This window comes from Mobula birostris, chromosome 14 (genome assembly GCF_030028105.1).
Source record: "Mobula birostris isolate sMobBir1 chromosome 14, sMobBir1.hap1, whole genome shotgun sequence".
NCBI classification, from domain to species: Eukaryota; Metazoa; Chordata; class Chondrichthyes; order Myliobatiformes; family Myliobatidae; genus Mobula; species Mobula birostris.
In genome coordinates, this window is record NC_092383.1 from 49,327,844 (window position 1) to 49,346,399 (window position 18,556).

At 43.4% G+C, this 18,556-nt stretch overlaps 1 protein-coding gene across 1 annotated transcript in view; it reads left to right on the top strand.

Annotated features, from left to right (window-relative positions):
- Positions 1-765: 765 nt before the first annotated feature.
- Positions 766-18,556, top strand: part of LOC140209611 (tubulin alpha-1C chain-like) — a 45,857-nt gene continuing 28,066 nt past the window's right edge. The window contains exons 1-2 of the mRNA XM_072277881.1: positions 766-789; positions 8,895-9,117. Of these exons, the coding sequence (XP_072133982.1) occupies positions 766-789; positions 8,895-9,117 (247 nt within the window). The remainder of the gene's footprint in view (positions 790-8,894; positions 9,118-18,556) is intronic.

Consider the following 18,556-nt stretch of genomic DNA (forward strand, 5'->3'; position numbering starts at 1 on the left):
TTGTCCATGTTGAGACTCGGGTTGTTGTTCTCATGTCATTTGACATATGTTATTTTTGTTTCTCATTGTGCAGACTCACATTATGTGTCTATGATGGACTTGATGGCTTTGTGGCCAATACAAAAAATGGAGGGGCAGGTAGTGCAGACCATACAAAAAATGGAGGGGCAGGTAGTGTTGAGGAGTCAGAGAGTCTGCAGAAGGACTTGAACAGATTGGGAGAATGGGCAAAGAAGTGCCAAATGGAATACAGCCTAGGGAAGTGTATGGTCATGCACTTTGGTAGAAGAATAAAGCTGTATTTAAAGCAAGTTGATAGGTTTTTGTTTATTGAGAACATGAAATGTTGTGGTGTGAAGGATGGGTTGAGAGTGAAAATACATTAGCCATGAACAAATGATAGAACAAACTTGATAGGCTGAATAGTCTATTTCTGCTCCCATGTTATACTGCCTAAAATGTTGAGTGTTTACAGAATTCTGTTTTTGTTTCAGATTTTCAGCATCTGCAGTGTTTTGGTTTACAGCTGCTGTAGAATTGTTGGATTCGAATGTTATTTTTAAAATATCTGTCACATTTGTCTAAATTATTCACATTCCCCAGCAACAATTACCTTGGTGTTCTACCACCAGACCCCACCCAATCACAGCAGGCATGAGTGCCTCAGGAAAGCTATGCATTGTCGATTTTCAAGATTCAAGATTGTTTAATGTCATTTCCTGTACAAAGTGTAAAGAGAATGAAATAATTGTTACTCCGGATCCAATGCAGTGTAAAAAAGCACTCAAGGTAAAGAACACAATAGTAATAATAATAAAACACACAATAAATATAAATACACAAAATACCTTGTATGCATAACTTGATTGTATGTCCATAAAGTATGCTAGGCATAGAAGTTTCTATGCATAAGGTGACTGACAGGAAATAATAAAGTAGTGGTGGTCGGGCTGTGGAGGGGTGGGTGAGGGGGTGAAGGTGTTGCTTAGGGTAAGTAACTGTTTTTGAGTCTGGTGGTCCTGGCGTGGATGCTACATAGCCTCCTCCCTGATGGGAGTGGGACAAACAATCCATGAGCAGGGTGGATGAGATCCTCCACGATATTGCTCACTTTTTTTCTGGCACCTTTCTGAATATATGTCCTTGAAGATGGGTAGGCTGGTGCTGGTGATGCATTGGACAGTTTCAACTACCCATTGTCTGTGGCAGTGTAGTTTCATCTGGGTCATTCCACCATTGATGTAGGACCATTTGTTTGTCGTCTGTTGCTATGAGATAATGTTACAGCTATATAAGACCTTGGTCAGACCCCACTTGGAGTATTGTGCTCAATTCTGGTCACCTCATTACAGGAAGGATATGGATACTATAGAGAGAGTGCAGAGGAGATTTACAAGGATGTTATTTGGATTGATTTACAAGGATAGGCATTGATTGTGTGGATAGCCAGAGGCCTTTTCTCAGGGCTGAAATGGCTAACATGATGGGGCATAGTTTTAAGATGCTTGGAAGTAGGCACAAGGGGGATGTCAGAGGTAAGTTTTTCACACAGAGAGTGGTGGGTGTGTAGAATACACTGCAGAGATGGTGGTAGAGGCAGATACTATAGGATCTTTTAAGAGCCTCTTAGATAGGTACATGGAGTTTAGAAAAATAGAGGGCTATGCGGTAGAGTAATTCTAAGCAGTTTCTAGGGTAGGTTACATGTCCGGTACAACATTGTGGGCTGAAGGGCTTGTAATGTGCTGTAGATTTTCTATATTTCTATTTAAACCCCAGATCAATTGTAGAAATTTGCAAACACAGGAGATATAGGAGCAGACTTCGGACAGTCAGCCCATGGAGTATGCTTCACCATTCAGAATTAGAATCAGGTTTAATGTCACTGGCATATGTCATTAAACGTTGCTTTGCGGCAGCAGTATATAATAATAAAAATTAGAAATTACAGTAAGTATATAAAGAAAATTAAATTAAATAAGTAATGCAAAAAGAGAGGGGAAGAAATACTGATAAAGTGTTCATGGGTTCATTGTCCATATGGAAATCTGATGGCGGAAGTGAAGAAGCGGAAGGAAAAGGGATGAGGTCCTGAAAGGAGAATACAGGGAGCTAGGAAGGGAGTTGAGAAAAATGACTGCAAAGGTAGTAATCTCGGGATTACTGCCTGTGCCACGCGACAGTGAGAGTAGGAATGCGATGAGGTAGAGGATAAATGCGTGGCTGAGGGAATGGAGCAGGGGGCAGGGATACAAGTTTTTGGATCATTGGGACCTCTTTTGGCGCAGGCGTGACCTGTACAAAAAGGACGGGTTACACTTGAATCCTAGGGGAACCAATATCCTGGCAGGGAGATTAGCGAGGGCTACTGAGGTGACTTTAAACTAGAATGGTTGGGGAGTGGGAATCAAATTAAAGAGGCTAGGCGAGAGGAGGTTAGTTCACAACAGGGGGATGGGAACCAGTGTAGAGAGACAGAGGGGTGTAAAATGAGGGTAGAAGCAAAAAGTAGTAAGGAGAAAAGTAAAAGTGGCAGGCCGACAAATCCAGGGCAAGCATCAAAAAGGGCCACTTTTCAGCATAATTGTATAAGGGCTAAGAGAGTTGTAAAAAAGCGCCTGAAGGCTTTGTGTGTCAATGCAAGGAGCATTCGTAACAAGGTGGATGAATTGAAAGTGCAGATTGTTATTAATGATTATGATATAGTTGGGATCACAGAGACATGGCTCCAGGGTGACCAAGGATGGGAGCTCAACGTTCAGGGATATTCAATATTCAGGAGGGATAGACATGAAAGAAAAGGAGGTGGGGTGGCGTTGCTGGTTAAAGATGAGATTAACGCAATAGAAAGGAAGGACATAAGCCGGGAAGATGTGGAATCGATATGGGTAGAGCTGCATAACACTAAGGGGCAGAAAACGCTGGTGGGAGTTGTGTACAGGTCACCTAACAGTAGTAGTGAGGTCAGAGATGGTATTAAACAGGAAATTAGAAATGTGTGCAATAAAGGAACAGCAGTTATAACGGGTGACTTCAATCTACATGTAGATTGGGTGAACCAAATTGGTAAAGGTGCTGAGGAAGAGGATTTCTTGGAATGTATGCGGGATGGTTTTTTGAACCAACATGTCGAGGAACCAACTAGAGAGCAGGCTATTCTGGACTGGGTTTTGAGCAATGAGGAAGGGTTAATTAGCAATCTTGTCGTGAGAGGCCCCTTGGGTAAGAGTGACCATAATATGGTGGAATTCTTCATTAAGATGGAGAGTGACATAGTTAATTCAGAAACAAAGGTTCTGAACTTAAAGAGGGGTAACTTTGAAGGTATGAGACGTGAATTAGCTAAGATAGACTGGCAAATGACACTTAAAGGATTGACGGTGGATATGCAATGGCAAGCATTTAAAGATTGCATGGATGAACTACAACAATTGTTCATCCCAGTTTGGCAAAAGAATAAATCAAGGAAGGTAGTGCACCCGTGGCTGACGAGAGAAATTAGGGATAGTATCAATTCCAAAGAAGAAGCATACAAATTAGCCAGAAAAAGTGGCTCACCTGAGGACTGGGAGAAATTCAGAGTTCAGCAGAGGAGGACAAAGGGCTTAATTAGGAAGGGGAAAAAAGATTATGAGAGAAAACTGGCAGGGAACATAAAAACTGACTGTAAAAGCTTTTATTGATATGTAAAAAGGAAAAGACTGGTAAAGACAAATGTAGGTCCCCTACAGACAGAAACAGGTGAATTGATTATGGGGAGCAAGGACATGGCAGACCAATTGAATAATTACTTTGGTTCTGTCTTCACTAAGGAGGACATAAATAATCTTCCAGAAATAGTAGGGGACAGAGGGTCCAGTGAGATGGAGGAACTGAGCGAAATACATGTTAGTGGGGAAGTGGTGTTAGGTAAATTGAAGGGATTAAAGGCAGATAAATCTCCAGGGCCAGATGGTCTGCATCCCAGAGTGCTTAAGGAAGTAGCCCAAGAAATAGTGGATGCATTAGTGATAATTTTTCGAAACTCGTTAGATTCTGGACTAGTTCCTGAGGATTGGAGGGTGGCTAATGTAATCTCACTTTTTAAAAAAGGAGGGACAGAGAATCCGGGGAATTATAGACTGGTTAGCCTAACGTTGGTGGTGGGGAAACTGCTGGAGTCAGTTATCAAAGATATGATAACAGCACATTTGGAAAGCAGTGAAATCATCGGACAAAGTATGGATTTGTGAAAGGAAAATCATGTCTGACGAATCCCATAGAATTTTTTGAGGATGTAACTAGTAGAGTGGATAGGGGAGAACCAGTGGATGTGGTATATTTGGAATTTCAAAAGGCTTTTGACAAGGTCCCACACAGGAGATCAGTGTGTAAACTTAAAGCACACGGTATTGGGGGTAAGGTATTGATGTGGATAGAGAAGTGGTTAGCAGACAGGAAGCAAAGAGTGGGAATAAACAGGACCTTTTCAGAATGGCAGGCGGTGACTAGTGGGGTACCGCAAGGCTCAGTGCTGGGACCCCAGTTGTTTACAATATATATTAATGACTTGGATGAGGGAATTAAATGCAGCATCTCCAAGTTTGTAGATGACACGAAGCTGGGTGGCAGTGTTAGCTGTGAGGAGGATGCTAAGAGGAGGCAGGGTGACTTGGATAGGTTGGGTGAGTGGGCAAATTCATGGCAGATGCAATTTAATGTGGATAAATGTGAAATTATCCACTTTGGTGGCAAAAATAGGAAAACAGATTATTATCTGAATGGTGGCCAATTAGGAAAAGGGGAGGTGCAACGAGACCTGGGTGTCATTATACACCAGTCATTGAAAGTGGGCATGCAGGTACAGCAGGCGGTGAAAAAGGCGAATGGTATGCTGGCATTTATAGCAAGAGGATTCGAGTACAGGAGCAGGGAGGTACTACTGCAGTTGTACAAGGCCTTGGTGAGACCACACCTGGAGTATTGTGTGCAGTTTTGGTCCCCTAATCTGAGGAAAGACATCCTTGCCATAGAGGGAGTACAAAGAAGGTTCAGCAGATTAATTCCTGGGATGGCAGAACTTTCATATGAAGAAAGACTGGATGAACTGGGCTTGTACTGGTTGGAATTTAGAAGATTGAGGGGAGATCTGATTGAAACGTATAAAATCGTAAAGGGATTGGACAGGCTAGATGCAGGAAGATTGTTCTCGTGTTGGGGAAGTCCAGAACGAGGGGTCACAGTTTGAGGATAAGGGGGAAGCCTTTTAGGACCGAGATTAGGAAGAACTTCTTCACACAGAGAGTGGTGAATCTGTGGAATTCTCTGCCACAGGAAACAGTTGAGGCCAGTTCATTGGCTATATTTAAGAGGGAGTTAGATATGGCCCTTGTGGCTACGAGGATCAGGGGGTATGGAGGGAAGGCTGGTGCAGGGTTCTGAGTTGGATGATCAGCCATGATCATACTGAATGGCGGTGCAGGCTCGAAGGGCTGAATGGCCTACTCCTGCACCTATTTTCTATGTTTCTATGTAACAGTACAGTGAAATGCATCTTTTTTGTGTCAAGTCAAATCAGTGATGATTGTGCTGGGCAGCCCACAAGTGTTCTCATGCTTCAGGTACCAACGTAGCATGCCCAGAACTCACTAACCCTGATGTATTTAAAATACGAGAAGGAGCTTGAGGATCCCCTCAACCATCAGGCTCTGAAACCAGAGGGGATAACTTCACTCATCTTCACTTACCCCAACAACTAAACTGTTCCCATTACCTATAGACTCACTTTCAAGGACACTTCATCTCAATTTCTTGATACTTGCTGTTTATTTATTTATTATTATTATTATTATTGTAATTTTTTCTTTTTCTTTTTTGTTTTTACACAGTTTGTTGTTTTTTGTACATTGGTTGTCCATCCTGTTGGGTGTGTTCCTTCATCGATTTTATTGTGTTTCTTATATTTACTGTGTATACCCACAAGAAAATGAATCTGGAAGATGTATATGGTGACATATGTACTTTGATAATTAATTTTTTTTTTAATTTCAAAATATACTTTATTCAAAAATAAATATATACAATAAACCATTCAATAACTTTTCATCCTTTACATACGTTTCCATTATACTCAGTAAAATACCCGTGTTTATAGCCACCCACGTGGCACTCCAGTAGTTCAGCTTAGCATCTCATTGTTGAGGGGTATACTCCTTGCCCACCGACCCCTCCCACTCCCACGGGTGGAGAAACCTATACTGTGGTCCTTCCCCACCGGGCCCTTGCGGTGGCTGCACCAAGTTTCAGTGTGTCCCTCAGCACGTACTCCTGCAGCCGAGAGTGTGCCAGTCGGCAGCATTCTCCCACGGACATCTCCATGTGCTGGTAGATCATCAAGTTTCGGGCTGACCAAAGAGCGTCTTTCACCGAGTTGATGATCTGCCAGCAGCACCGGATGTTGGTCTCCGTGTGCGTCCCCGGGAACAGCCCGTAGATCAGAGAGTCCTCTGTCACGCAGCTGCTGGGGATGAAACGTGACACTAGCCCGTCCATCCTCCTCCACACCCTCTTTGCGAACTGGCAGTGTGCAAAGAGGTGGGTCACAGACTCCTCCTCACTGCAGTCCTCCCGTGGGCAGTGGGGTGCGGAGATGACGTTCCGGGCGTACAGGAGGGCTCTGACTGGGAGGGCCCCTCTCACCGCCAGCCAGGCGAGGTCTTGGTGCCTGTTGGTGAGATCTGGCGATGAGGCATTTTGCCAGATGAACTGGACAGTCTGCTCAGGGAACCACCCCACTGTGTCCAATTAACTTTGAACTTTGAAACCACGTGATCACAGGGAGATTGGTGATCACTAACACTGTAAAAGCGATGTGCTAACTGCTACACATATGCAGTGTGGTGGGTGTGCTTAAAATGCCAAAGACTGGTAATTGTAGCCAGGGTGGCAAGGACAGCAATTGTGAAACATGCCAACCTATGAAAACATATTCTGCTGCCCCATTTGTTTGCATTGCTGTTTCCTCCATCTTCACGTTACTCACTCATTAGCAAAAGCAAAGAGCTGATTATTGACTGCAGGAGAAAGAAACTGTTGTAGCGTGGATGAAATCACCGGCGAGACAAAGTTACTGGTAGATACAAAGCAGCTTCTTTATTCGACACAACAAGGTACAGCAGGCATCATACGGACGGAGACGCTTTCGGTAGAAAGGTCTGCTAGCTCAATGTGGGCTCTATTTATATGCTAAACACAAAGGGCAATTGCTATTTACAAAGTCATAGACAATGATTCCTTCTGAAGCTACATACAGAACATCACACCTTCTGACTTCATCCTTTCCTCCTGACACAACATGTCTGGGCTGGTACTCATAGCCTTTAGGAGCGCAAGTCAAATCCACAATACATTTATTTGGCATTTTATGTGCTAACATAGAGGGCAATTAATATTTATAAAGTATAGTATTTATATAAAGTATTTATAAAGGCTGTCTTCGAAACTACCTGTAAACTTCACATTTCCATCCACAGAGTCTGGCTAGTATTCCGATATTTATAGCTTTTAGGAAATGTATTGTTGTGAACTCAATCCACAGTACTTTGTCAAACAGAAGACTGGTAGCCAAAGTCACTTAAGTGTAGGTGAATCATCTACCTAAAAAATCACTCTAACAGGTCCATGAGCCAGAATTTAATTAGGGGATTGGAAGTGATGAGGGTCAGTAGCTTTAAATTCCAAATCAGAGGATCTATCCTGGGACTAGCACATGTGCCATCACAATGAAGGTGTGACAGCACTTCTCCTTTCTTAGAAGTTTGTGTAAAAAAACCTTTGACAAGTTTCTATAGATGCACAGTGGGAAATATCCTAACTGCATCAGAGCCTGGTATATAACTAAAAATTCCCAGGAATGGAAAACTCTACAAACAGTGGTGGATATAGCCCAGTCTGTCATAGGCAAAGCCTTTCCCACCACCCCACCACTGAGCACATTTACAAGGAGTGCTGCCACGAGAAAGCAGCATTCATCATCAAGGACCCCAACAACCAGGTCATGTTCTCATCCCACTGCTGCCATCAGGAAGGAAGCACAGGAGCCCAAGGTCCCACACCATCAGGTTCAGGAGTGGTTACTTCCCTTCAACCATCAGGCCCCTGAACTGATGTGGATAACTTCACTCACCACAACTCTGAACTGATCTACAGACTCACTTTCAAAGACTCTTTATATGTTTTCACTATTATTTATTTTATTTACACAGTTTGTCTTCTTTTGCACTGGCTGTTTGTCTATAGTGTATGTGTAGTTTATTTTTTTATATATAAATTACATTGTATTTCTTTTATTTTCCTGTAAGTACCTGTAAGAAAATGAATCTCAAGGTAGTATAGGGTAAAATATACTCAGTGCCACTTTATTAAGTACCTCCTGAACCTGAGAAAGTGGCCACTGAGTGTATGCTTGTGCTCTTCTACTGTCGTAATCAAGGTTTGAAGAGATGTGTATTTGGAGATGTTATTCTGCATACCACTGTTGTAATACGTCATTATTTAAGTTACTGTCACCTTCCGGTCAGGGTGATCTGGTCTGGCCATTCTCCTCTGATCCATCTCATTAACGAGGCATTTTCGTCAACACAACTGCCACTCACTGGATTTTTTGTTTTTTTGTTTTTCACGCCATTCTCTGTAAACTCTAGACTGTTGTGTGAAAATCCCAGGAGATCAACAGTTTCTGAGATACTCAAACCACCCCATCTGGCACCAAAATCATTCCATGGTAAAAGTCGCTTAGATGACATTTCTTCCCCATTCTGATGTTTGGTCTGAACCACATGACAATGCTTTTATTTTCTGCGTGTATGCATACTATGATAATAAATTTACTTTGAACCTTGAACTTCCAACAACAGAGAGAGTGCATCTCCATCCACGTTGGGCAGGCGGGTGTCCAGATTGGCAATGCATGCTGGGAGCTGTACTGCCTGGAGCACGGAATCGAACCAGATGGAAATGCGGTGGGCACCAAGGTTACTGGCAGAGTGGACGACTCTTTCAGCACCTTTTTCAGCGAGACCAGTGCAGGAAGGCGTGTTCCTCGTGCAGTCTTTGTGGACCTAGAGCCATCAGTGATAGGTAAAGTGCAAGCTCAACAACAAGACCTGCTTGATCTTGTCCTCCATTTTCTTTATAATAAAGGCTAACCAACTGCTTGTGGGCTGCGCTGCTTGCTATAACTTGCATGATAACTTTAATGATGCATTTAAAAAGCCGTATGAATTCCTCTGAGCACCGACCTTTACTATAACACCACAAGAGCACAATTAGACCATTGAGTCTGCTCTGTAATTCCGTCGTAAGACCATAAGACATAAGAGCAGAATTAGGCCATTCAGCCCATCGAGTCTGCTCCATCATCGCTGATCCAGGATCCCGCTGATCCAGGATCCCACTCAACCACGTACACCTGCATCCTCACCATATCCTTTGATGCCCTGTCTGATCAGGAAACTATCAACTTCCACCTTAAAGATATGCATGGATGGCCTCCACCACAGACTATGGCAGAGCATTTCGCAGATTTACTACTCCCTGGCTAAAAAAAGTTCCCCCTTACCTCTGTTCTAAAGGATTGCCCTTCAATATTGAGGCTGTGCCCTCTATAGTTCTGGACACCCCCACCACAGGAAAAATCCTCGCCAATCCACCCTGTCTAGTCCTTTCAACATTCGGTAGATTTCAATGAGATCCCCCAGCATTCTTCTAAATTCCAGTGAGTACAGGCCCAAAGCTGCCAAATCCTCCTCAAATGTTAACCCCTTCATTTCCAGTATTATCCTCGTGAATCTCCTCTGGATTCTCTCCAATGACAACACATCCTTTCTGAGATATGGTGCCTAAAACTGTTGACAATATTCTTAAATGCCGCCTGACTGGTGTCTTATAAAGGCTCAGCATTATCTCCTTGCTTTTATGTTCTATTCCCATTGAAATGAATGCCAACATTGCATTTGCCTTCTTTACCACAGACTCAACCGGTAAATCAACCTATAAAAGACCTCAAGACATAGGAACAGCATTAAGCCATTCAGCCCATCAAGTCTGTCCCGCCATTTTACCATGGCTCATGTCATTCCGTCATTCCTTGTCTATGGCAGCGAATTCCACAGATTCAACACTCTCATCTTTCTTGACAAAAAAAACTTCTCCATTTTTGAATCAACCTTCACTTTAAACATACCCAATGATTTGGCTTCCACAATCATCCATGGCAATGAATTCCAGAGATTCACCACCTTCATCTTTCTTTTAAAAAAATGCTTTCCCATTTTTAAATAAAATGGTTAAATCTTGATCAGCCACGTTGAAAATTTGAGAATCTGCAGATCCTGAAAATCTTGAGCAACACACACAAAATTCGGGAGAGACTATGGAAGTGAATAAACAATTGATATTCTGTGCTGAGGCCCTTCAACAGGCTGGAACGGAAGCAGGCAGAAGCTAGAATAAGAAGATGGAAGGAAGGGGTAGGAGTACAAACTGGCAGGTGATAGGTGAGGCCAAGAGAGGGTAAAAGTAGGAGGAGAAGGGGGTTGAAGTAAGAAATGAAGAGGATTGATTGAAGGAATCTGATGAGAGAGGAGAATGAACATGGGAGAAAGAGAAGGAGAAATCAGAGGGCGGGGGTGATGGCTGGTGAGAAGTGAAAAGGTGAGAGGGGAGCCAGAAAGTAGAATTGAAGGAGGAGGGGAGAGAAATTACTGAAAGTTAGAGAAACCAATGTTCATACCTTCAGGTTGGAGGCAACACAGATGGATTATGAGATGTTCCTGCAACCTGAGAGTGGCCTCATTGAGGTAGTAGCGGAGCTCATGGACCGACATGTTGGAATGGGAATGAGTGGCCACGGGGAGATCCTGCTTTTTGTGGTAGACGACATCCTCATTGTGTTCTGACACCTTCACCTTCATCTCCTGCAGCTTATAACCTATCTCACAGATCACATTCCCACCTACCTTTGTGTCCATGATCTCAAACAACTGGACGGCATCTAATATCTGGCTACAATTAATCGGTGACCAAGCAAAGATCCTTGTGTCACTCTGGTACTTAAACTCTGCCATTCTGCAAATGACTCAGCACCTCTGTCATCCAATCCCTGTGAGAAATTATTCCACTGTTTTAGAAATAGTCTCACAATTGGTTAAATTGCTGGACCAGTAATCTGGAGGTTTAGAGTAATACTCCAGAGAATAAAATCAAATCCCATCATTGCTCTGGTATTAAACAAAATAGGTTTTGTAGATGCTAGAAATACATACAAAATGCTGGAGGGACTCAGTAGGTCAGACATTATCTACGAAAATGAATAAACAATCAAAGTTTTGGGCCGAGACTCTTCATCAGGATTGGAAAGGGAGGGCAAGATGCCAGAATAAAAAGGTGGGGTGGGGAGGGGAAGGTGAAGCAGGACAAGCTAGAAGGTGATAGGTGGTTAGGTGAGGGAAAGGTAGGTGCATAGGGGAGGGGATAGAAAGAAGCTGGAGATGATATGTGGAAAAGGTAAAGGGCTGGAGAAGAAGGAATCTGATAAGGGAGGAGAGTGGACCACAGGAGAAAGGGAATGAGGTGATAGGCAGGTGAGGTGGCCAGAGTGGGGTGTCGATGTTTATGCCATCAGATTGGATGTTACCCAGACGAAATATGAGGCGTTGTTCCTCCAACCTGAGAGTGGCCTCATCGTGGCAGAAGAGGAGGACATTGACCGACATATTGGAACAGGAATGGGGATTGGTATTGAAATAATTGGCCTCAGGAAGCCCTGCTTTTGGCAGATGAAGTGGAGGTATTTGACAAAGTGGTCCTCCAACCTATCATTCTGGGATTGACTGAATTAGAGTAAACCTCTTGGGACTTTGGTGCTGTACTGCTAGGATTTCTGGATTATTAACACCCCCTCCCTCCACCCCCCCCCACGCACTTTAAATCCACTGTTTGCACTGTACAATGAAGATTACTTTTATGTCACATACCCTGAAACATACTGCATAGTGAAATGAGTGGTTTGCCTCAAATCTGCAAGGATTGTGCAGGGAAAAGCCTGAAAGATTGTAGCATGCTGTTGTGCAGAGGGTCTTGGCAGTGCTTGTGCAGAAGTAACAGGTTATCAAGAAAGCAAATGGAATGTTGGCCTCATTGCAAGATGGATTGAATTTAAGAGCAGGGAGATTATACTGCAATTGTACAGGGTACTGGTGAGGCTGCACCTGGAGTACTGCATGCAGTCCTGGTCTCCTTCCTTAAGGCTTTGGAGGCTATGCAGAGGAGCTTTACCAGGTTGATTCTGGAGATGAGAGATTGAGTTGCCTGGGACTATACTTGCTGGAGTTCAGAAAAGGAGAAGGGATCTTACAAAAACATAAAATTATGAAAGGGCTAGATAAGGTAGAAGCAGGAAAGTTGTTCCACTGCTAAGTGAGAGTAAAACTAGGGGACATCACCTCAAGATATGGGGGAATAGGTTTGGGACAGATGATGAGAAACTGCTTTTCCAAAGAATAATGAATCTGTGGGATTCTCTATCTAGGGAAGAAGTATTATGGGTACCATGGCAACATAGCTGTTAGTGTGATGCGATTCCAGTCCTCTGTAAGCAAGTTAGTCCGTTCCGTCCCCTGTGTGCATGGGTTTCCTCCACAGTTCAAAGACATACTGGTTAGCGGCACTGGTCTTTGTAAATTGTCCTATGGTTGGGCTACAGTGAAATTGGTGGGCTGCTGGGTGACACGACTTGAAGAGCTGGAAGGCCATCAAAACATAAGAAATAGGAGCAGAATTAAGCCATTTGGCCCATCAAGTCTGCTCTGCCATTCCATCATGGCTGATTTATTATCTCTCAACCTCATTCTCCTGCCTTCTCCCCATAACCTTTGATGCCCTGATTAATCAAGAACCTATCAACCTCCACCTTAAGTATACTCTGCACAGCTGTCTGCTGCAATTTCAGCACCTTCTGGAAGAAAAGAAGTTCCTCATCTCTGTTTATGATGAATGTTTTTCTACTCTGTGCCTGTGCCCTCTGGTCCTGGAGTCCCCCACTACAGGAAACATTTTCTCCACGTCCACTCTGTCTAGGCTTTTCAATATACAATAGGTTTCAATGAGATACCCCGTATTCTTCTAAACTTCAGCAAGTACAGGCCCGGAGCCATTAAATGCTTCTCATATGTTAACACTTCCACTCCTGGGATCATTCTCATTTACATTCTCTGAACTATCTCCAATTCCAGTACATTTTTTCTTAGATAAGGGGTCTAAGACTGCTCGGAATATTCCAAGTGCGGCCTGACTAATGCCTTATAAAGACTTGGCATTTCATCCTTGCTTTTGTATTCTAGTCCGCTCAAAATGAATGCTAACATTGCATTTGCCTTCCTTACTACTGACTCGATCTGCAAGGACTCCAAGTCCCTTTGCACCTCAGATTTTTAAATTTTCTCCCCATTTAGAAAATAGTTCACACCTTTATCCTTCTACCAAAGCGCAGGACCATACACTTCTCACCACTGCATCTACTACTTCTTTGCCATTCTCCTAATCTGTTTAAATCCTTCTGCAGATATCCTGCTTCCTCAACCTGTCCCTCCACCTATCATTATCTTCTGCAAACCTGGCCACAAAGCCATCAATTCCGTCATCCAAATCATTTGACATATAATGTGAAAAGAAGCGGCCCCATCATTGACCCCTGAGAGTGGCCTTGTCGTGGCAGAAGAAGATATCGTTGACCAATGTGGAAAGGGAATAGGGATGGGGATAGGAATTAAAATGGTTGGCCACTGGGAAATTACGGTTTTGGTGGATGGAGTGGAAGTTCTCGACAAAATAGTCCCCCAGTCTATGTCAGGAGGCCGCATCGGGAGCACCAGATACAATAGACCACCCGAACAGGTTTACAGCTGAAGTGTTGCCTCTCCTGGAAGGACTGTTTGACACCCTGACTGGAGTGAGAGAGGAGGTGAATGGACAGGTGTAACATTTCTGTCACTTGCAAGGATATGTGTCAGGAAGGAGATTAGTAGAGAGGGACAAATGAATGAATAGAAAAAAAGAGTCCTCCCTCCCCTTCTAACCCTTTGTCTTTCACTCCAGCTCTGTCCCCCGTCCTTTACACCATCTGCTCCCTCCTTTCATCCTATCCACAACAGACATGATCTTGTACAACTTTTTTGCTCCACAGGAAACAACCCAAGCTGTTGTTGTTTAATGTTGCTGCTGAACGTCCCTGCAACTATCCTGACAAACCTCTTGCTGTACCCTCCCTGGGGCCTCTATATCCAGAACAGAAGCCAGTTCTCCGTTTGTTGTCAGGCCTTTGTTTTATGAAGCTTTCCTTCATTTGTACTTACAGCTGTATTTATGTGACTGAAGATCCCATGTGGCTCACCAGCTGTTCTCTCAACATGTCTTGACATTTCTGAAGATTTAAGCCCACATTCCATATGTAGATGGCACAGTAGCATAGTGGTCAGCATGAGACCATAAGTCACAGGAGCAAAATTAGGCCAAGTGTGCTCCACCATTGCTTCATGGCTGATTTATTGTCCCTTTCAACCCCATTCTGTCTTCTCTCTGTAATCCTTGCTACTGTGGGGCACCACAGTGGCACAGCGGTTAATGTGACGGTATTATAGCTTGGGTTGTTGGAGCTTGGAGTTCGACTCCAGTGGTATCTGTAAGATGTATGTTCCCTCCCATGTGCGTGTGGAGTTCTTTCAGGTGTTCTGGTTATCTCCCAGAGTCCAAAGATGTACCGGTTAGTAGGTTAATTGGCCATTGTAAATTGTAGTGTGATAATGCTAGGATTAAATGGGGGGTTGCAGGGTGGTGCAGCTCATTGGGCTGGAAGGGTCTATTCCACACTGTGACTCTAAATAATTAAATAATTAAGAACCCATCAGCCTCCACTTCAAATATACCCAATGACTTGGCCTCCACAGCCATCCATGGCAGTGAATTCCACAGATTCACCACCCTCTATAACACATGTGGTGACCCAGGTTCAGTTCCTACTGCTGCCTGTAATGAGTTTGTATGTTCTCCCCATGGACCACATGGGTTTCCTTTGAGTGGTCTGGTTTACCCCACATTCCAAGGAGGTAGGGGTCAGCAGGTTAATGGGTCACATGGGTGTAATTGGGCCGGACCGGAAGGGCCTGTTAACATGCTCTATCTCTTGAAGTTGTACACACTATATTCCTCTGCATTTCTTACAGTTGTGTCAGTTAGTTTATCTTCTCTCTCATTCCTTCCTAAGAATGAATTTTTTCACACTTCTGAATTATATGTACAGTGGATTCCAGTTAATTAGGCCATTGGTTAATTGGGGCAGCTGTTCATACGGGACAATGCTTAAAAGAACAAAAAAAAAGAGAAAATAGGTGGGATTCCCTTTGTTTATTTGGGACACTGCTGCTTAATGGGAGCAGGATATTGTCACTGAACAGTTTCTAACTAGTGTCAGTCGTGTGCACGTGTGGCTGTTGGACACTACACTGTGTTTAGAGTGAACAGTATTTAAATAACATCAGTTCCATGTGTTTCTTTTTAAAAAGCAGTGATTTTTGTCAGTGATAGTTGATGAGAAATAATTGCTAAGACAATTCAGAACTATATTGCTCTGGTTTCAAGCATTCAGGCTTGGAGATACTAGAAATGGCAATAGACAATAGGTGCAGGAGTAGGCCATTCAGCCCTTTGAGCCAGCACCGCCATTCACTGTGATCATGGCTGATCATCCACAATCAGTACCCTTTTCATGCCTTCTCCCCATATCCCTTGACTCTGCTATCTTTAAGAGCTCTACCTAACTCTTTCTTGAAAGAATCTAGAGAATTGCCCTCCACTGCCTTCTGAGACAGAGCATTCCACAGAACCACAATCCTCTGTGTGAAAAAGTTTTTCCTCAACTCCATTCTAAATGGTCTACCCCTTATTCTTAAACTGTGACCTCTGGTTCTGGACTCCCCCAACATCAGGAACATGTTTCCTGCCTCTAGCGTGTCTAATCCCTTAATAATCTTATATGTTTCAATCAGATACCCTCTCATCCTTCTAAATTCCAGTGTATACAAGCCCAGTCGCTCCAATCTTTCAACATATGACAGTCTCACCAACCTGGGAATTAACCTTGTGAACCTATGCTGCACTCCCTCAATAGCTAGAATGTCCTTCCTCAAATTTGGAGACCAAAACTGTACACAATACTCCAGGTGTGGTCTCACCAGAGCCCTGTACAACTGCAGAAGGACCTCTTTGCTCCTATACTCAACTCCCCTTGTTATGAAGGCCAACATGCCATTAGTTTTCTTTACTGCCTGCTGTACCTGCATGCTTACTTTCAGTGACTGATGAATAAGGCCACCTAGATCTTGTACTTCCCCTTTTCCTAACTTGACACCATCAAGATAGTAATCTGCCTTCCTGTTCTTGCCACCAAAGTGGATAACCTCACATTTATCCACATTAAACTGCATCTGCCCACTCACCCAACCTGTCCAAGTCACCCTGCATTCTCATAACATCCTCCTCACATTTCACACTGCCTCCCAGCTTTGTGTCATCTGCAAATTTGCTAATGTTACTTTTAATCCCTTCATCTAAATCATGAATGTATTTTGTAAATAGCCGTGGTCCCAGCACCAGGCCTTGCGGTACCCCACTAGTCACTGCCTGCCATTCTGAAAAGGACCCATTAATCCCTACTCTTTGTTTCCTGTCTGACAACCAATTTTCTATCCATGTCAGTACCCTACCCCCAATACCATTTGCTCTAATTTTGCACACTAACCTCCTATATGGGGCCTTATCAAAGGCTTTCTGAAAGTCCAGGTACACTACATCCACTGGCTTTCCCATGTCCATTTTCATAGTCACATTCTCAAAAAATTCCAGAAAATTAGTCAAGCATGATTTCCCCTTCGTAAATCCATGCTGACTCGGACCTATCCTGCCACTGCTATCCAAATATGCCGCTATTACATCTTTTATAATTGATTCCAGCATCTTCCCCACCACTGATGTCAGAATAACTGGTCTATAATTGCTTGTTTCTCTCTCCCTCCTTTCTTAAAAGTGAGCTAACATTAGCTACCCTCCAATCCACAGGAACTGATCCTGAATCTATAGAACATTGGAAAATGATTACCAATGCATCCACGATTTCTAGAGCCACCTCCTTAAGTACCCTGGGATGCAGACCATCAGGCCCTGGGGATTTATCAACCTGCAGTCCCATCAGTTTACCCAACACCATTTTGTGCCTGATGCGAATTTCCTTCAGTTCCTCTGTTACCCTAGGTCCTCTGGCCACTATTACATCTGGGGGATTGTTTGTGTCTTCCCTAGTGAAGACAGGTCCAAAGTACCTGTTCAGCTCATCTGCCATTTCCTCATTCCCCATTATAATTTCACCCATTTCTCTCTTCAAGGACCCAACTTTAGTCTTAACTAATTTTTTCCTCTTCACATACCTAAAGAAGCTGTTACTATCCTCCTTTATATTCTTGGCTAGCTTACCTTTGTACCTTTTCTTTTCCCCCGTATTGCCTTTTTAGTTATCTTCTGTTGCTCCTTAAAAGTCTCCCAATCCTCTGGCTTCCCGCTCATCCTTGCTGTGTTATACTTCCTCTCTTTTATTTTAATACTGTCCTTGACTTCCCTTGTCATCCACAATCACTCCTTACTCCCTTTAGAATCTTTCTTCCTCTTTGGACTGATCCTGCACCTTCTGTATTATTCCCAGAAATACCTGCCATTGTTGTTCCACTGTCATCCCTGCTAGGGTATCTTTCCAGTCAAATTTGGTCAGCTCCTCCCTCATGAGTCCATAGTCCCCTTTGTTCAACTGTAATACTGACACTTCTGATCTTCCCTTCTCCCTCTCAAATTGTAGATTAAAACTTATCATATTATGGTCACTACCTCCTTTACCTCGAGTTCCCTTATCCAAGTCACCCTGCATCCTCTTAGCATTCTATGAGATTCGTCAGACATGATTTTCCTTTCACAAATCCATGCTGACTTTGTCCGATAATTTCACCGCTTTCCAAATGTGCTGTTATCACATCTTTGATAACTGACTCCAGCAGTTTCCCCACCACCGACGTTAGGCTAACCGGTCTATAATTCCCCGGTTTCTCTCCCTCCTTTTTTAAAAAGTGGGGTTACATTAGCCACCCTCCAATCCTCAGGAACTAGTCCAGAATCTAACGAGTTTTGAAAAATTATCACTAATGCATCCACTATTTCTTGGGCTACTTCCTTAAGCACTCTGGGATGCAGACCATCTGGCCCTGGGGATTTATCTGCCTTTAATCCCTTTAATTTACCTAACACCACTTCCCTACTAACATGTATTTCGCTCAGTTCCTCCATCTCACTGGATCCTCTGTCCCCTACTATTTCTGGAAGATTATTTATGTCCTCCTTAGTGAAGACAGAACCAAAGTAATTATTCAATTGGTCTGCCATGTCCTTGCTCCCCATAATCAATTCACCTGTTTCTGTCTGTAGG